The 16,609-nt window shown below is 43.7% G+C and overlaps 1 protein-coding gene across 2 annotated transcripts in view; it reads left to right on the top strand.

The window, feature by feature from the left end:
- Window positions 1-1,925: 1,925 nt before the first annotated feature.
- UBR2 (ubiquitin protein ligase E3 component n-recognin 2) overlaps window positions 1,926-16,609 on the top strand; it is a 98,510-nt gene continuing 83,826 nt past the window's right edge. For both annotated transcript variants that reach the window (XM_019549420.1, XM_019549419.1), the window contains exons 1-4: window positions 1,926-2,069; window positions 7,734-7,993; window positions 8,199-8,277; window positions 13,380-13,493. In XM_019549420.1, the coding sequence (XP_019404965.1) occupies window positions 1,992-2,069; window positions 7,734-7,993; window positions 8,199-8,277; window positions 13,380-13,493 (531 nt within the window). In that variant the 5' untranslated portion in view covers window positions 1,926-1,991. The remainder of the gene's footprint in view (window positions 2,070-7,733; window positions 7,994-8,198; window positions 8,278-13,379; window positions 13,494-16,609) is intronic.

Here is a 16,609-nt window from a genome sequence, read left to right as displayed (position 1 = left end):
CAGGTGGGGGCATGCAGTTTTCCTTCACAAAAACACAGGAAAAGCCAAATGTGTGTGTGTGTTTGCAGTATTTGGGGACTTAATAGTTTCATGTGCATATTTCAAAAATTAGATCTTCACTGAGCTGTTTTATATGAGCTAGAGAGTTCCTAAACTAGAAAGCAAATTTGTTACCTCCAGCTAGAAGTTACATTAAAGAGCAGACCTTGGAAATAAATTTGGCAATCATTTGTTCTCCATTCAGAGCTCTCTACCTTTAAAACACTTGAGCTTTTTATGAACTAGCAATGCAACAGTAATATTTTCTAGGAGGCCCTAGAGAGAAATGTCTCTGTAAAAAAACCTACTATGTACAATGCGTGCCATGGAGGTGTGGGCCAGTGGGGTACTGACCCCAGGCAGGCTTTACCCTCCCCACCCTCAGCATGAGCACCCTGTCCCACCCCTGTGTGCACCCGCCTTCTTGCAAAGGGTGACAGGGAGCCCTCAGGCAGAGCCACTGCAGAATACCCCTTTCCAAGCCAGCCCAAGGGGAGAGGATGGAAGACTACAAATCCCATGATACACAGCATGCCCCAAGATGGTGCTTGTGCTTGGAGCAACATGGGGGGGCAGGCAGAGGGACTGTAGAGCCCCCCGTCCCCCCAGAGACTGGGGGTTGGAAGACTACAAATCCCATGCTACACTGAATCCCCCCCAAGATTGCCCCTGCATGTGGAGCATGATGGGGCCCAGCAGAGGGAGCGTAGAACATTGGCAGGCGAAATACGGCCCGTGGGTCAGATCTGGCCCGCCAGACCATTTTATCTGGCCCACAGGGCCCCTAGAAATTTAGAAAATTATCTAGAAATTTATCTCCCCACCCCCCTCCCCGTGCCAGCTGTTCAGCTCCATGTGGTTCCCAGCTGCAGTGCTGGGACTGCAAGGGCAGCTGGGACGGAGCAGAAGAGCAGCACTGGCAGATGGGGTGGGGAGGGCAAGTGGTAGCGAGCAGGAGCACAGGGCCTGCACCAGTGCCCTGGGGCCAGGAGCAACAACAGCACAGAGCCCAAGCTTGTAGGAACACTGGCAGGGGCTGTGGGCTACCCTCTCCTGCACAAGCCACAACCCTCCCCAGCCACTTGCCCCCATTCCCAGCCCTTGACAAAACTCATACTCACCAACAGCACCCCCTCACCTATCCGCCCCCACAATGCCCCCTGCAAACCTATGTCCACTCTCCTACCCACACCCTCCCACATGATATAAGCGCAAGACTTCATTTTAAGCTATTGTGCAATTACCTCTATGTACACTACACAAACATATGTAAACCAGGAGAAAAATATTTTTTGAAATTAACTTAATGAATGGTGCAGTACATGTTTCATTTTTAGAATTTAACTTGTTATTTTTTCTGGTTCAGAGATAGCAAAACCTCTTACTGAAAGGAGTACTTGGGAGGGCAAGAGGAGGAACTTCTGATGGCAAGGGCCACTGCTCGGGGGGCGGGGCACCTATCAAGGGGCGGGGTTGTCCTAGATGGCTTGTCTAAACTCTGTAAGCGGCCCCCTCTCTGCCCCGGGATGCTTGGAAGACTACAAATCCCATGATGCACAGCGCCCCAAAAGATGGCGCCTGCGTGCGGAGCATGATTGGGGGCCGGTAGAGAGCGTATAGTTTGTAGGACATTCCAATTTAGCTACGACTACAACTCCCATGATGCACCGCGCCCCAAAGATGGCGCCTGCGCCCGCAGCATGCTAGGGGCTGGCAGAGGGAGTGCTAAACATCCCCCTCCGTTTAGTTCAGGTGTGGTTGGAAGACTACAAACTCCATGATGCACCACTTCCCGAAGATTGCGCCCGCGTGTGCGGAAGGAGGGGGGAGAGCGGTGCAGTGCGCTGAGGTGGGGGCGGGGTGGAAGCGGAAGTGGCTTCCCCTGGTGGAGCGGCCGGCTGGGCCCGGTTCCGGGTGTCCCTGACTCGGTGGCGGCGGGGGGAGGGAGGAAGATGGCGGCGGACTTGGAGGCGGAGGTGCCGGCCATTGACAAGAGTCTGCTGGAATGCTCGGCAGAGGCAGCGGCCGCGGTGAGGCCCGCGCGGTCCGGGGCCGTGGGAGCAGTGACGTGGGGGGGGAGGGGCTACGAGAAGCCGTGGCGCGCGTTGGGGGAGCGTTCAGCTTCGAGTCGGAAGCCTCGCGGTGGGGAAATGGCAGACGGGAGACAGCGGCTGTTCCCCCAACTGTCCCCCCTCCCGCCGGGGTGGGCCGCGCTGTGACCTACTTCGGCCTCCAAGGGGGCTGCTGCCTCCTGGCCCCTCTGCTGCAGCGACCTGAGGGGCAGAGGAGGGAGGGGAGACGTGTGCATAGGGCAGGCACCTGCTTGCCACTCTAAATTAAACTTAAAATGAATAAAAGACCTATTTAAAATAATTATTTAAAATATATTGAAGATAATTTTTATTGTAGTTTTGTAGTAATAACAACTACATTTATTTTCTACCTATGGGGACTTTTTACCATATTGAATTTTCCCTGAGCTTGAGGAAGATTGTGTGCACCTGAGAGCTTGCAAATTGTTTTTGTTTTTTTTGCAATTTCTTCAATCAAAGGTGTCATCTCTAAACCAAGTATTCTAGAGTTTTGCATTTCTTTTTGCTTTGGACCAGCATGGCTACCAAATACACGCCTAATCATAATTAACACATTTAAGCCTCCTCAGCCTCTTGCTTTAATAGGGTACCTTCCTGGTTGCCCTTCTGGGCCCTTGTCAAGAACTAGCTGTTGTGGCATAGGGGTTGAGTGCTGTGGTGTCTTTCTTGGCCCAGGCCCTTGGGAGTTTAGCCAGTTGAGGCTATTCTTTCTTTCTCCAGTTACCAGTTCACAGCTTTGCAGGTGTTGGGAAGGAGAGCCCAGCAACAGCCCTTTAGTGGTAACCACTGAAGATAGAGAATCACCTGTTTCACTGCCTCACACCCCTCCTGCTCGTAGGGGGGTGGTGAAAGGGATGGGTTTTGGGAAGGGTGTGGGGCAGCTTTATAATAGGGTCCTCTTTTGGGCTAAGGCCCCAATTCCATAAGCAATTCTGCACGTTGACCCCCTCGATCTTTGTGCAGATCTCAACAAAGCTGTTCCCCTGCAAGTGTAGGGGCAGAGCCAAAAGCACTTTCTGTATATAGTTCAGGGAGATTAAACATGACCTCATTTTCAGAAGGAAATAATTCAGGGTACCATCACGCTCGGAAGGTATGCCTGCGCTGCAGTTAAAGGTATGATTACAGCTTGTGTTGACATACCTGAGCTATCTTTAAACTAGCTAGCTCAGCTGTGTCAGCCTGACTTGACCAGAGGGTATGGTTTGCACCATACCTGCCCGAGACTGGGGTGATAGGTCGCTGATTTGATTTGAAGTAGGTTCCATGTTGTCACAGCTACATTGTTATTAATGCTATAGTGGGCTAGTTTAAAGTTAGCTTGGGTATGTCTACAAAAGTTGCAGCTACACTTTTGGGTTGCGGGATAGCGACAATACTCTGAAACAGTAGCACCCAATGTAGCTAGCTGTCTTTCACCTGAGCTATCAGTTCATTTTTAGTGCAGGGCTTTATTTAAACGTTATTAGATTTTTGCCATTTTTCTTAGTCATTCTCAGGCACATTGAGAGATATGCTGGGGTCTGATAAACCATGGCATGTTAAAGATTAAATTTAGATTTAGCATCATCTGACTGTAACATACATGTGTATCATATAATGCATACATATATATGCTATTCATTATATATAGATAGGATATTTGCATTGTAGTGTATATTCTAATCTGGTTGGAAAATATTAATGTTTGACACTAAGAAATGGATTGTCTTAAGTGAGTTTTTTTGTATTTTGAACAAAACATGATATTGTAATTCCCATTGTTATCTGTGACTAAAAAACTCGAAGCAGCTATAGCCAAGAGAAAAAATATGACTAAGAGACTGAGAGATGCTTATCTGGGACATAGGTGGACCTCCCTCAACCACATGCCACCCCTTTGCATGTATCTATAAGTATACATGCACAGATAGGGATACTTACACACGCAACAATAAAGGCTACTTATTTATCTAGTGCTTTTTGATTAGGTGTATGGCGAATAGAGAAACTTTGCATATTGTGGATATTTAAAATATTTACTGACACTAACGAGACTGGATCACTGATGTAAATGTTTTGAAAATCTGCAAGGGCCATAGTGTATTGAATAGAAAAGGTGCCTTACTCTCCAGTGTAGGGTGTGTGGTTTATGTTTTTTTTTTTTCAATGTTATTAGGCTATAAGCCTGGAATATCATCATTATTTCTCTTCCATATTCTGCTTTATTTATCAATATTTACAAATCTTCATTCATAGCCTGATCTCCTTCAGATATGAAGGACCCGGTGAGGGGACTGCGGGTGCTTGACCACCTGGGCGATAGCGATCATCACCTACTGAAATTCACCATCCAGCGCAGGGTGGCAAAGGCCTGCAGCAAGACAGCAGCCCTGGACTTCAGGAGGGCGGATTTCATTGAGCTAAGGAGACTAGTCGGGGAGGCACTGAGGTCCCGGAGGGGTGGGGAGTTGGGAGTCCAAGAAGAGTGGTTGTTCCTGAAGGAGACAATCTTCCAAGTCCAAAGGGTGGTAACCCAGCATGGATCAACGTGGGCAAGAGTGTGCAAAAGCCCCCATGGCTCACCAAAAGCATCCAGGAGCATCTCAAAGCTAAGAAGGAGGCGTACACTCAATGGAAGGGAGGGGCCATCACCAGGGAGGACTATACTTCCGTTGCTTGGGATTGTAGGGGGGCTGTTAGGAAGGCCAAGGTGGAGATGGAACTGGGACTAGCATCCCAGATCAAGAATAATTGGAAATCCTTTTTTTAAATACATAGGCGGTAAAAAGAAAGTTCTGGGTAACGTGGGGGCTCTCTAGGACACGCTTGCAAATCTGGTGGCAGCTGTATCGGAAATTGGATTGGTATCAGCTGATATGCTTCCTTAAGTATTGGCCCCCAAAATGGGCATGAACTACTAAATACAGGCTTTGTGGTACTTTTCGGATTTCCAGTCTTCTAAAATAGTAATCTTTTAGTAATGTAAATATATTAATGATATTTTATTTTTAATTTATTAAGTACACATAGAGTGCAGTATTAAGTTGACTTCTTGCAAGGAAGTCAAAAGTATTTTTAGTTGGAAGCTGCCTTTGTGACCTTCTCCTGACCTCTGCTTGCCACATTTGTTGGACTTCAGCCTTGCCCTCTTCTAATACAGTTTGTACAGTCTGCTATTGATTATGTTATTTTACTTCCCCCTCCCCCCCATATTCCTCATTTTATCAGATTCTGCTCAAGGAAAAAACGCTTCCTTTGCTCCAGCTTTTGGATAGGCTAATTTCTTCAAATAGTCCATCCTTCTTTGCATCTGTTTTCTGTTTAGATAGGTAAAATTAAACTTTCAGACACACATGTACAGTTATACATTTAGACATAGATTATGTAAGTTGCCCTTTGTGACCAAAGCTTGTGCCAGTTCTGAGATCTGTTGGACTCTGCACAGATACAGGAGACAGATAGAGGAGACCTATTTTGGAGGTCTACTCTAAAGGAACTTTTAGTGGCTAAAAGTTACTTTAGAGGAGACCTATTTTGGAGGTCTACTCTAAAGTAACTTTTAGTGGCTAAAAGTTACTTTAGAGTAGACCTCCAAAATAGGTTTTGTAGTAATCTGTTTTCTATTCAGAGCTCTATACTCTTAAAATATTTGACCATTTTATGAACTATTAATGTGTCAGTAATATTTTCTGTGAAGCTCTAGAGAGAAATTTCTACCTTTGTAAAAATAACAATGACTTCTGGGAAGGGTAAGTTTCTCTGATAAACAAGGTTTTTCTCTGAGAAGGTATTTGTCTGAGCTTGTACTGTAATTAATGTGGCTCAGTTGAATGTTGGTTATATACTGTGGAGCTGAGATGAAACATTTTGAAGATACTTGGCTGGATAAATTAAAACTGTAGAACTGATGTACACTGTGGAAAAATGTTTTGAAAGTGATTAATTAATTTGTAGGATGCAGTTGGTCAGTTCTCTGTCATTTGATTAGTCCCTAACGCAGTAATAGAAAAGCTTTGGCAGAAACAAGAATGGGTAGATTTTCAAGATGTTTTATTTAACTTTATAAGACAAGGGTCAAATTCTTGATGAGAAAAGATGGTGTATATCAGTAGCACCCAAGTCATCCAGCCCCACAGATAAATGGTGCAGGGGTGAATGAGTGGTATGGAGCAATGTCATCTGGCCTGCAGGGCTCCATGTGGATTTGGAAATTTGGATCTACAGCTAATGCTGCCACTGCTCCCTCACTGCCAAATTTGCAGGCCCACAAGGCCTCACAACATCAAAGATAAACCAAGGCTAGAGGATTTAGTAAATTCATTACTGTGGCTTTGATGGAATCAGGATTGATGCTAGGGAGGATGGCATAACTTGCTGGCCTCAGTTTTAAGAATGGTCAAAAAAACTCCAACAACCTATCAGTAGATTATACAAGCCGCTCCTTCCATAGTTCCATTTAAAATGCTGGGCATTTTCCAGGTAGGTCATGTATGAGTTCAGTAATTGGAAAAAATTTAGTATAATTGGGAAAAAAAAAAAAAAAAAAGTATTCTAATGTAAGTCTTTAGGAGAAGACAACTAATTCAAATGTAATCAAGCTGTAGCATCTAGTTTTTAAGACTAATTATTTTTCTTTATTTAAATATTGATTTTTTTTTTCATCTAATGTCTAGATTAATTCTGATGCATCTATTTTTATACCAAGGGATATTTGTTAATAATGTTCCTGGTTTGTATTGACAGTTTAATCTTTATCACTTGCCATGCAGTACTTAATAGCTTCATATTTGTAATATGTTTCCACTGTTGCTTAAACATCACTTTATGAATTCTTAGTTAGTAATACCTGTAGTTCGTTACTTTCTTTGGTATTTGGACCTTTGAAATCTTGCATAATTAAATTTAAATTGAACATGTGCTGTCATGGAGGCAGCATATACTCTTCCATTATGCTTGTTTCTCACTTTTCAGTTTACCTTGTATGATGAGACAGAAAAAAATCTAACATTCTCTATGGTAGTGGTTCTGACAGCTTTGGACTAAATGGACCACTATTAGGCAAAAAAGTCACTTTCTTTTACCTTATTGGAATGTAAGGAAAGAATAAGTTTTATACTATGGCTGGTATTGTTGTGGGCAGTATCTTTTATTGGACCAGCTGCATAGTTCAGATAAAGTTAGACAAGATTTTGAAAGCAAGGCAGATCTGATGTAGAATCCCTTGTATTCTAAAGCCTCATGTTATTGGATCAATTGGATGTTTGGGATAAAAGATATAACCCACAAAAATCCTTGCCTCTTGCATAGTTCCTCGGCCACAGTATCACTCCAACACTACCGTGCATTATGGTAGACATTTTTGAGAAGATGGGCTCCTAATTGCTTTAGAAGTCTTCCCCTTTGTGGTCTTAGATTGCAAAGTGAGAGAGGATTTTTTTTTGTCCTCCCAACATCTTTTATTTGTAATTATATAGATGATTTAATTATAGTAGGTATAGAGTTTGAGAGAGATGTGATTTTTATATTTGTTATCGTTTTGGCTTGTTGATTTGACAGATATAATGAAGAGTAGTGTTTTTATTTATGAGTAATTTGTTTAATCTTTTCTTTTAATTAAAGAAATGGTTGCAAGCAACTGATCTTCCCAAAGAAGTATACCAGCACCTAACTTACTATGTACCCAGAATTTACTGCAGGGGTCCAAACCCTGCTCCACATAGAGAAGATATGCTGGCACAGCATGTTTTGCTGGGACCAATGGAATGGTATCTGTGTGGTGAAGACCCTGCATTTGGATTTCCAAAACTTGAACAAGCAAACAAACCTTCGCATCTCTGCGGTCGGGTTTTTAAAGTGGGAGAACCTACATATTCCTGCAGGTAGTTTAATTCAGTAATTCTCTTGCATGATAAAGTCACTTAACCTGTTTGGATGGAAATATTTTGTATTAATGAAAATGCTAATGACCTTTATAGGTATGTAAAAGACTTGTAAAAAATAACGTGTTTTATTTTGACTTTTATTTATACATAATATTTTAATTAAATGTTTTTTAATATTTCATTTTCTTCTCTGTGTTTCCAGAGACTGTGCAGTTGACCCAACTTGTGTATTATGCATGGAGTGCTTTCTGGGAAGTATTCATAAAGAACATCGATACAGGGTTAGTAAATCTATTGGAGAATATGGCTTGGGTGTAATATTTCCTATATGAGTGGGTATATTCAAAGTTCTATTTATTATTTAAGATTATTTAACTATTTCAAAATAGTATGCTTACATATATACTAAATGTTGTATGGAGTTAAAAATGTGTATTGAAATCTTATCAGAAACAGAGGGTTCAGCTTATGAGTTTAATACTTGTCTTTTAATGACACTTAAACCCTTAATATTTCAGAACAACAAGGAAATAACATTTAAGTGCAGGGAAAACTTAGTGTATTTATATACCTTGTGTAACTGTGAGTATATTATTTTTAATATAGAGTGGAATGAACTTAATTACATAGGGATACTTTTTTTTTTTATTTAGTCTGTGCTAAATATTTGGCTTTTTAAAGAGTTTGAACAACCTTTTAAGAGAAAGTGGAGAAATCCCCAAACTTCCTTTAAATTACACATCTGCATTTTTGTTAATTTCTACCTAGCAGCATTTATTAACTACAGAGAACTAGAAATGAAGCTTGCTAAAAAGGGAAGTGAAACAGATTGACTTTTCTTGTCAAGCTTAGTGGAATATCAGAAGTAAACATACAACTAAAATTGTAAAACAGAAATTGATTATTTAATTCACAGTGCAGTAGTATAAGTGAGTTTTTAAAATAAACTTAGATGTCCATTTCAACTAGCACAAAATAGTGAACATCTTATATATTTATATTTCTTCTTCACTGATTTATTTAATAGCACTTCCTTGAACTGTAATATAGTAGAATTACCAGAGAAGACTTGCCATATGATAAAAGGACAGAGAGAACTCTCTTCCCCACTAAATGTTCTTTTATAGTTTAATTCAGAGGGTTTCAGCCTTTAAGCTGGGTACCCCTTCTGGATGCGGAGCAGGGATGGGGTACTGATGGCCGGCTGTGGGGGGTGGCTGAGACAGCTGGATACAAAGCCAGTAGCGCAGGCAGCTCGCACGTGGCAGCCGCTGCCATCTATACACTCTGTGTCACGGCTGAGCACTGCTTTCCTGCGCCCAAGTATCCTTGCTTCTTTGCAGTGTTGGCTCTGTGTCTGTCTGTGTGTCCACCTGTAAGCACCCACTTCCTTTCCCCCACTTGCTCTGGTGCATGGAGGCAGTATGGGGAGCTCATGTGAGGGAAACTTGGACACAGCAGCCACCCCTGCCACCATCTATACCCTCAGCGCTGCTGCCACACGCTGAGGGGGAGTGGAGTGGGTGCTGACAGCTGGCTGCATGCGAAGCCGGCAGTGCAGAAATGTGAGGATACTTGGGCATAGGAAAGCGGCACCCACTGGCAGCAGGGAGTGATGGATGGTGGCAGTGGTCCCACCCCCCGCGTTGTCGCTTCCTTGGTACCCCCGGTTCTCCATGCTGTCGGCTTCGTGTCTGGCCGGCTGTCAGCAATGCTGCCCCCCCAGCCGGCTGGACTTGAAGCTGGCGGTGCGGAGAAGCAGGAGTACTTGGGCATAGGGAAGTGGTGTGCAGTGGGAATGTGGAGTGATGGATGGTGGTGGTGACCCCGCGCTACCGCTTCCCAAGTACCCCGCCTCGCTGTGCCAAGTACCCCCTGGGGCCTTCCCAAGTACCGCTGGGGTACACATACCCCTGGTTTAATTACATTTGTACTTGTCTTCGATGGTGTTTTAGCAGGCACTCTTAATAACTATCAATAGAACAAAGAAGTAACGTGAATAGAACAGGTCTGGGCAATTATTTGTGCTGGAGGGCCGCTTAATTTTTGGTGAGGTGTTGAGGGTGGGAGGGGGGCAGGGAGATGCCACTTGATTTTGTGGGCCACGTGGCGCATAGACTGCTCCGCCCCCCCCTCATCCATTTTTCTGCCCCTCAGACCTGGCTTTCTGTTGGCGCTTCACAGTCCTGGCGCCATGGCTGCCAGCAGTCAGGCCCGCATGGGATGGGGTATAATGCAGCATGCTGAGTAGCCATTCTGCCTGCCATGATGAGCTGCTGCTGCAGCACTGCAAAGTGTAAGTCGGAGGCAGTTGCCCTGGGCTGAGCACCCCCTGTAGGTGGCACAGACTTACCTCCTAGTGTCTCCAGGGCAACAGCAGCTCATCACTGCAGGCAGGCAGGACTGCTGCTTGGCTTGCTGTATTGCACCCCATCCTGTGCTGGCCTGGCTACTGGCAGCCACAGTGCAGCTGTAGTACCAACAGGAAACTGGATGGGGTGTGGGATGAATGCGAGAGAGACGAGGTTGTGTGGAGGAGTCTGTGTGCTGCCCAGCCTGGCCTGGGGGTGCTGTGGCAGAGCAGACCAGTGCGGGGTACAGGCCTCGCTCCTCAGGCTTGTGGCAGTGGCCAGTGGGCCAGATAGGATCAGTTGGTGGACTGGGTATGGCCCATGGGCCATATGTTGTCCACCTCTTGAGTAGAGGCTTTCAGAAATGAAAAGTATACTTTCAGAATGTCTAGGTAGATAGAAAGGAGAATGTGTACTTTAGGATTTTGTCTCCTAAAAACAGGCCAGGGTAATTTATTGTTTGAGTTTGTTCATCATTATGATTCAAGAAATAGTAATGTATTTCAGGAGGTACACGTTTTAGAATGAAATCTTAACTAGAAGCATGAAAAATAATATTGTAGAGTACAAACACAAGTAGTTTATATTATCAACTTTTGTAAGTATAGCAGAAGTAATTGTAAATCTTGCTCCCTAACTCTTGGTCTTGTGCATATGTGAATTCTATGTGAATATTTTCCTCCCTATGTATTAATGACAGTATACAGTTTTTCAAATCTAGGTATTTTGCATTTAAATTTGTTTTAATGCAATTTTTTAGTTTGAGAATCTGAACAATCCTGTTTAAAAAAACAAAAACCAGAAGCCCAGTCATCTGATGTGGATTCAGAAAAATCACATGCTTGTACTCTATATGTTGTATCACAACTTCACAGCATGAGGTTGGGATGTACTATAAGTATCATTGTATCTAGTTTTTTACAACACGGGCAGAAGAATGTGGTAGATAAACCTCCATCTGCCATGCATTTGTATAGATACTTATTGATTAGCAGTGATCCAGGTTTTCCGTTTGGAAAACAGAAAGGAGAAAAATGAGGATTTAAAGGAGAAAAATACAAGACATGCTGGGTTTTCCCAAGCAGTCTGGCACAGTTTCAGCCTGCAGGGGGTGGCTTGGGCCAGGGTAAAACAGGACACGGGGCACCATGTGTATGCACGTGCACTTGGCAGCCAGGCTGCAGTGGAGACCAGCTACCTCCAGGTAAGTCTATGGGGCTGGGGAAGAGAGGGGGCACAGGCAATGCATGGGTGGAGGAGGGGGTACAGGTGATGGGAGGGCAGGAGGGGCACAGGCCATGTGGTCGGGGGGTGGAATGGACAAAACAGCGGTGGCGGGCGGGGGACAACATATGTGCCCCTTGAGACTTATGTGCCCACAGTGGGGCATGGGGCTGCAGTTGGACAGGACCAGCTCCAGACAGGAGCTGTCTCTGCAGCCAGGTGGGTGAGACCCGGCATGGAAGTCCTTCGTGGTTGCCAAGGTGAGGTGTGGTGGTGCGGTTATGCCTCGTACTGCTGTCAGGTGGGCAGGCGGCGCCTCAGTTCGCTGCCATGGTGGTGTGGTGCTGCTCCCTCATGCATTGGGTCCCACCTGCTGGGCTATGGGGGTGGCTCTTGCCTAGAGCTGGTTCAGCATGATGGCAGCCCTGCACCCTGCTGTGAGCACAGAAATCGGGAGGGGGCGGGGGGGGCACACATGCTTGCTTCTTGCCCTTCTTGCCACCTATGCCCTGTCCCCCTTTCCTACTCATCTACTTGCTAGGGGCAGGGAGCTGTGGGTCAGGGGTGAGGGGCATTGGCAGGAGAATGGTTTGTGGGTCAGGAGTGAGGGGTGTTGGCAGGGCCAGGGGGTTGTGACTGGGGAGTGAGGGGCTATGGCAGGGCCAGGAGGCTATGGGTGGGGAGTGAACCAGCAGGTCCAGAGGGCTGTGGGTCAGGAGCGATGGGCACCAGCAGGGCTGTGGGTTGGGAGTGAGGGGCAGGAGTAGGGCACCTGGCCTATTAGGCCTGCTCAGTGCCACAAAGCAGCATAAGGGACTAGGATGACAGACAGCTGCAGCTGAACCTGCATCCTGGTAAGTGGTGGTAGCAGGGGGAGGTCTGATTTTTCCAGGATAAAGAAACAAAACAAAGTCAAATGCCAAAATATGTAAGTATTCATAATTCATAATTTATTTTATTATAGTGATTGAGGCTCGGGTAGGCTTCCAAATTGCTTTAAACTTGCAAATACAGGTTTCCCTCTATGCGGTACATGCGTTCCTGGAGAACAGGGCATAAATGGAATACACATAAAGTGAACGCACTTTGCAATATAATAAGTAGGGATAAGTTCCCATGGCAGTGAGGGAGGGAGGGAGTGAGGCGGGGACTAGGGAAGGGGCAGGGGGAGGGGTGCTGTTCCCGGGGCTGCACAAGGCAGCAAAGTAGAGAGAACAGAGCGGCACTCACCCCAGCCACGGTTGCAGTGGCCCCGGGAGCAGCTGGCGCCTGCAGCCTCTGGGCTGCACCGTGCACCACCTGTACCCACTCACCTCTGCTCCTGGGCTGTGCTGTGCCCTGGTGCAGGCAGCTGCAGCTGGGTCTGGGGTGAGTGGGGCCATGGCCCTTTTCTCTCCCCACACAGACTTATCCGCTTGGGTGGGGGGGTATCTATGCTGATCGCATAAGAGTGAATTTACCTTGCATATAACGAATTATGGGTCTAAATATGCTCATCTCATAAGAGTGAATTTGCATATAAAGAACCTGCATAAATTGAGGGAAACCTTTATTGTGTTTAACTGATATCTCTCTCTTGTGGTGTTTCATTTTAATCATGGAAAAATGTTGATTTGGGGTTTTTAATCAGAGAATTCAGGATCCCCCCCCGCCCCCTGCTTTTAATCAGGGAATTTTAAACAGAGAAAACCAGGATCCCTGTTAGTATAATGGAAAAATGCTTTGTCTTAAAAGTTAAAGTACGGACCTTTCAGTATACAAAGGTTTGCACTTATAAAATTCAGTTTGTTGTTTTTAAACAATTTTAGATGACAACATCAGGTGGAGGAGGTTTCTGTGACTGTGGTGATACTGAAGCTTGGAAAGAAGGCCCTTACTGTAAAAAGCATGACCTTAACACGTCACAGACTGCAGAAGAAGAGGTAATAACAGTTGAGACACTTAAAAGCATGAGGTTGGGTCATTCTTGTGTAGCCAGGTCAAACTTATTAACTCTGACTCTGAATTTCACAAGATTTTGCTGATGTCTGTGACCATCTTGTAACTGACTTCTGCAAGGCTTAGCGTTCATCTCAAAATTAAGAAAAACACATGTTGCAGATGTAATAAAATGAATACATTTCATTGCTGCTGTTAATGAGTAATTTATTTTAGGTCTCTTCCAATATACTGTTTAAAGGTAGCATTCCAAGCTTTATACCTAGTATTTTCTGGGATGGTTTTGAAGTGATTCAAACTGGAAAATAGGGAATTTTCACCAGAAATTGGATGTTATCCTGATATTTTTACTGTTATCATCACATCATTCATATTTATTATGTTTAGTGTGAGGAAATTAAAAGAAGAAATCATTCAGAGCATTGAAGATCTTGATGTGTTCTACTTACAGGCTAAATGAAACAATTTGACAGATCGCACCATACTTAATATTTGTATCATAGCAGTCTTTGCATATTAAATAAGATTACAAAAATCTACTTTAAACGTAAATTATTTAGATTGCGAAGTCAGGCATGTAAAATGATAGAAAACATCAGATTTCCTGTTGGCCAGCCAGCCTTTGTTCTCTATCCTTATTCTTCTTTCCTATATTTTGTTCTCTATCCTTTCCAGAATATGTATTTCAATATAATCACATACATAGAGAGGGCCAAATTAAAACTGCATGTACTTTTAAAAAGTTATTTACATTGCGAAGTCCAGTACGGTAAAGATGTTTTTAATCTAAATTCCTAGAATTTTTTTATGTTTTGAGGGAAAAGTTAAACAAATTCTCTTATTTATAACTGTAACAGCTTATTTATGTATCTTCAGTAATACAACTCAGACTTTTGCCACCTGAGCTACAGGATTAATTATAGTTACTAGTAATGTGAGTATACTTAGAAGGAGAGATGAACATCAGATGCCATGTTCTGTGTCTTAAGGGGATGTGGGGATGGAACTTGACTTTGGCTTGTCTCTCTGTAGTAGGAAATGTGGAGTTTCTGTTCCATGTGGTATGCCCCAAATAGCTTATTAGGGACTTACCTAAATCATGGAGGAAGTTTGTGGTCCAGTGGCGTCTTTAATCTTGCTTTTTTTGCTGCTTGTCTGCCCGCCCACTGCTAAGTGGCAATTAATGCTGTGGTTTTTGCCTCTCAGATACATGGGAGAATGAGGAAACAGTTTGTAAAAGTTTATCAGAATTTACTGAGAACTGTATGGGGCAACCTAGGAGAAAGTATGAAGTTGCTGCGTGGAAAACTTAAGTGGAGCCATTGGAGGCGAGTCAATATTTTGATAGTGAGTGAGAGATGTTTGGTATGATGGACATGTGAAGGGCTTGAAAATAGACACAGACAGTTATATTTGAACCTGTGAAAAGCTGAAATCAGTGAAATGACCTGATCAAAATAATAGGCTAGGAAAATGATCTTTGCACTGTTCATAATGAATATGAACAGGCAAGACTCCTTTTGCTTAGGGCAGTGATTCTCAACAAGGGTGACTTGACATCCTTTCAGTGGTTGGTGGGTGCTACACAGTGTTTTCTCTGTTAGGTTTACAAGCATGATTCACAAGATAAACCCAGAGATTTCAAATAGAAATCCCTATCTGTGGTCTTTCTGAGTTTTTTGTAACAGAAAAACTGCTCTATTTTCTGTAGACAAAAAAACCCCAAAACATGAGTTGGCCCTTTTGAAAGGGAGTCTTGTTTAATCCAAGGATTCCTCAAGTCTAAACAGGCTGAGAACCACTGGTCTGGGGTTAGATAAAATCATAGTCTAACTGCAATGTGAGATGGTGAGCCTGGGGACAGTGGTTTTTTAAGTTTGTGGATGGATAGAAAAGAATATATATATGTTAGGTAGGTCATGTAAGAATTTTAGCAAGATTTAGGTAGTTTAGATGTTTTTGTTGCATGTGAAGACCTAGAGAGTAAGGTCTCTAGTTTAGCCACATTGCCTGACCATCAATTCAAGCTCATCCATGAGGAATTGTCAGAAAAGTTATGAGATTTTAGTTTGGGTAAAAGGAAATGTGTGGAATAGAGGTAGATCTTTGAGTTGCCAGTATAATAATTTAATTTGTCTTTATGGGTAGGGTTACCCAGAGATAAGAGATGGAGATGAGGAGCAAGACTTTGTCTACAGAAGGTTGGTGGGGAGAGGATGAGGAGGACCCTCCACAGGACTTGCTGAAGAAATGAATGTGTAGGTGGGAGTAGAGCCAAGTAATGACAGTCTTTGGATCCCATGATGATGGTCAAGGATTTTGAAGGTGGCTGGCAAGTCAAAGGAATATGAGGATGGAGTATTGGTTCTGAGATTTGCATAGGAAGCAGTTGCTGGAGACTTTGATTAAAGGAGTTTCAGTGGAACCCAAGTGGGGAAGTTGGACTGGGGAGGGTCCAGGATAGAATTAGTGGAAAGAAACTTGTGATGGAATGTGTAAGCCTCATCTGGCTTCAGTTAGGAATGGTGTCCACTTAGACAGCTAGCTACTAGCAGATCGAGGTGCAGATCCTGCTGTGGCTATTAATGAAAAGCAGTCATGCAAAGGCTGAAGCTTGCCAGGCTGAGATCCAGTTTGCCACAGGGTGAGCTAGTAATGGCTAGGCTATAGTAGTAGAGAGGACAGCTTAAACAGTTGAGTCAAAAGTGGTAAGAAGGTCCATGGGACTGTAGGTACTAGATTCAATTAAATGACAGAAGTAAGGAGACCAAGAGAAACAAAAAACTCTTTTGGTGAGTGAGAAGGTTGAACCAGGAATTACAGGTTAAGTGAAGAGGTGAATGTGAGAAAACATTAAGCTAAGGAGTTGCATGAGTCTTTAACAAGGATGTTGAAGTTACTGAAGATGCATAGAGAAGTGAACCATCTTCATAGGCTTATATTTTCATTCTTTCTTTTTAAGTTAAAATAAAACCAGAGGTAGTAACTACTTGGCAGAAACTGTTATGGTTACAGTTAGTCATTCTCCCTAGCATCTTCCTTTTCCTTTTTTCTAGTCTTACCTAGTTTCTTGCTATACATAATATCTGCTGTATTTATA

Source organism: Crocodylus porosus, unplaced genomic scaffold (genome assembly GCF_001723895.1).
Source record: "Crocodylus porosus isolate Cpor-Errol unplaced genomic scaffold, CroPor_comp1, whole genome shotgun sequence".
NCBI classification, from domain to species: Eukaryota; Metazoa; Chordata; order Crocodylia; family Crocodylidae; genus Crocodylus; species Crocodylus porosus.
Note: the sequence above shows the minus strand (reverse complement) of the source record. Positions and strands in the feature narration are given on the sequence as shown.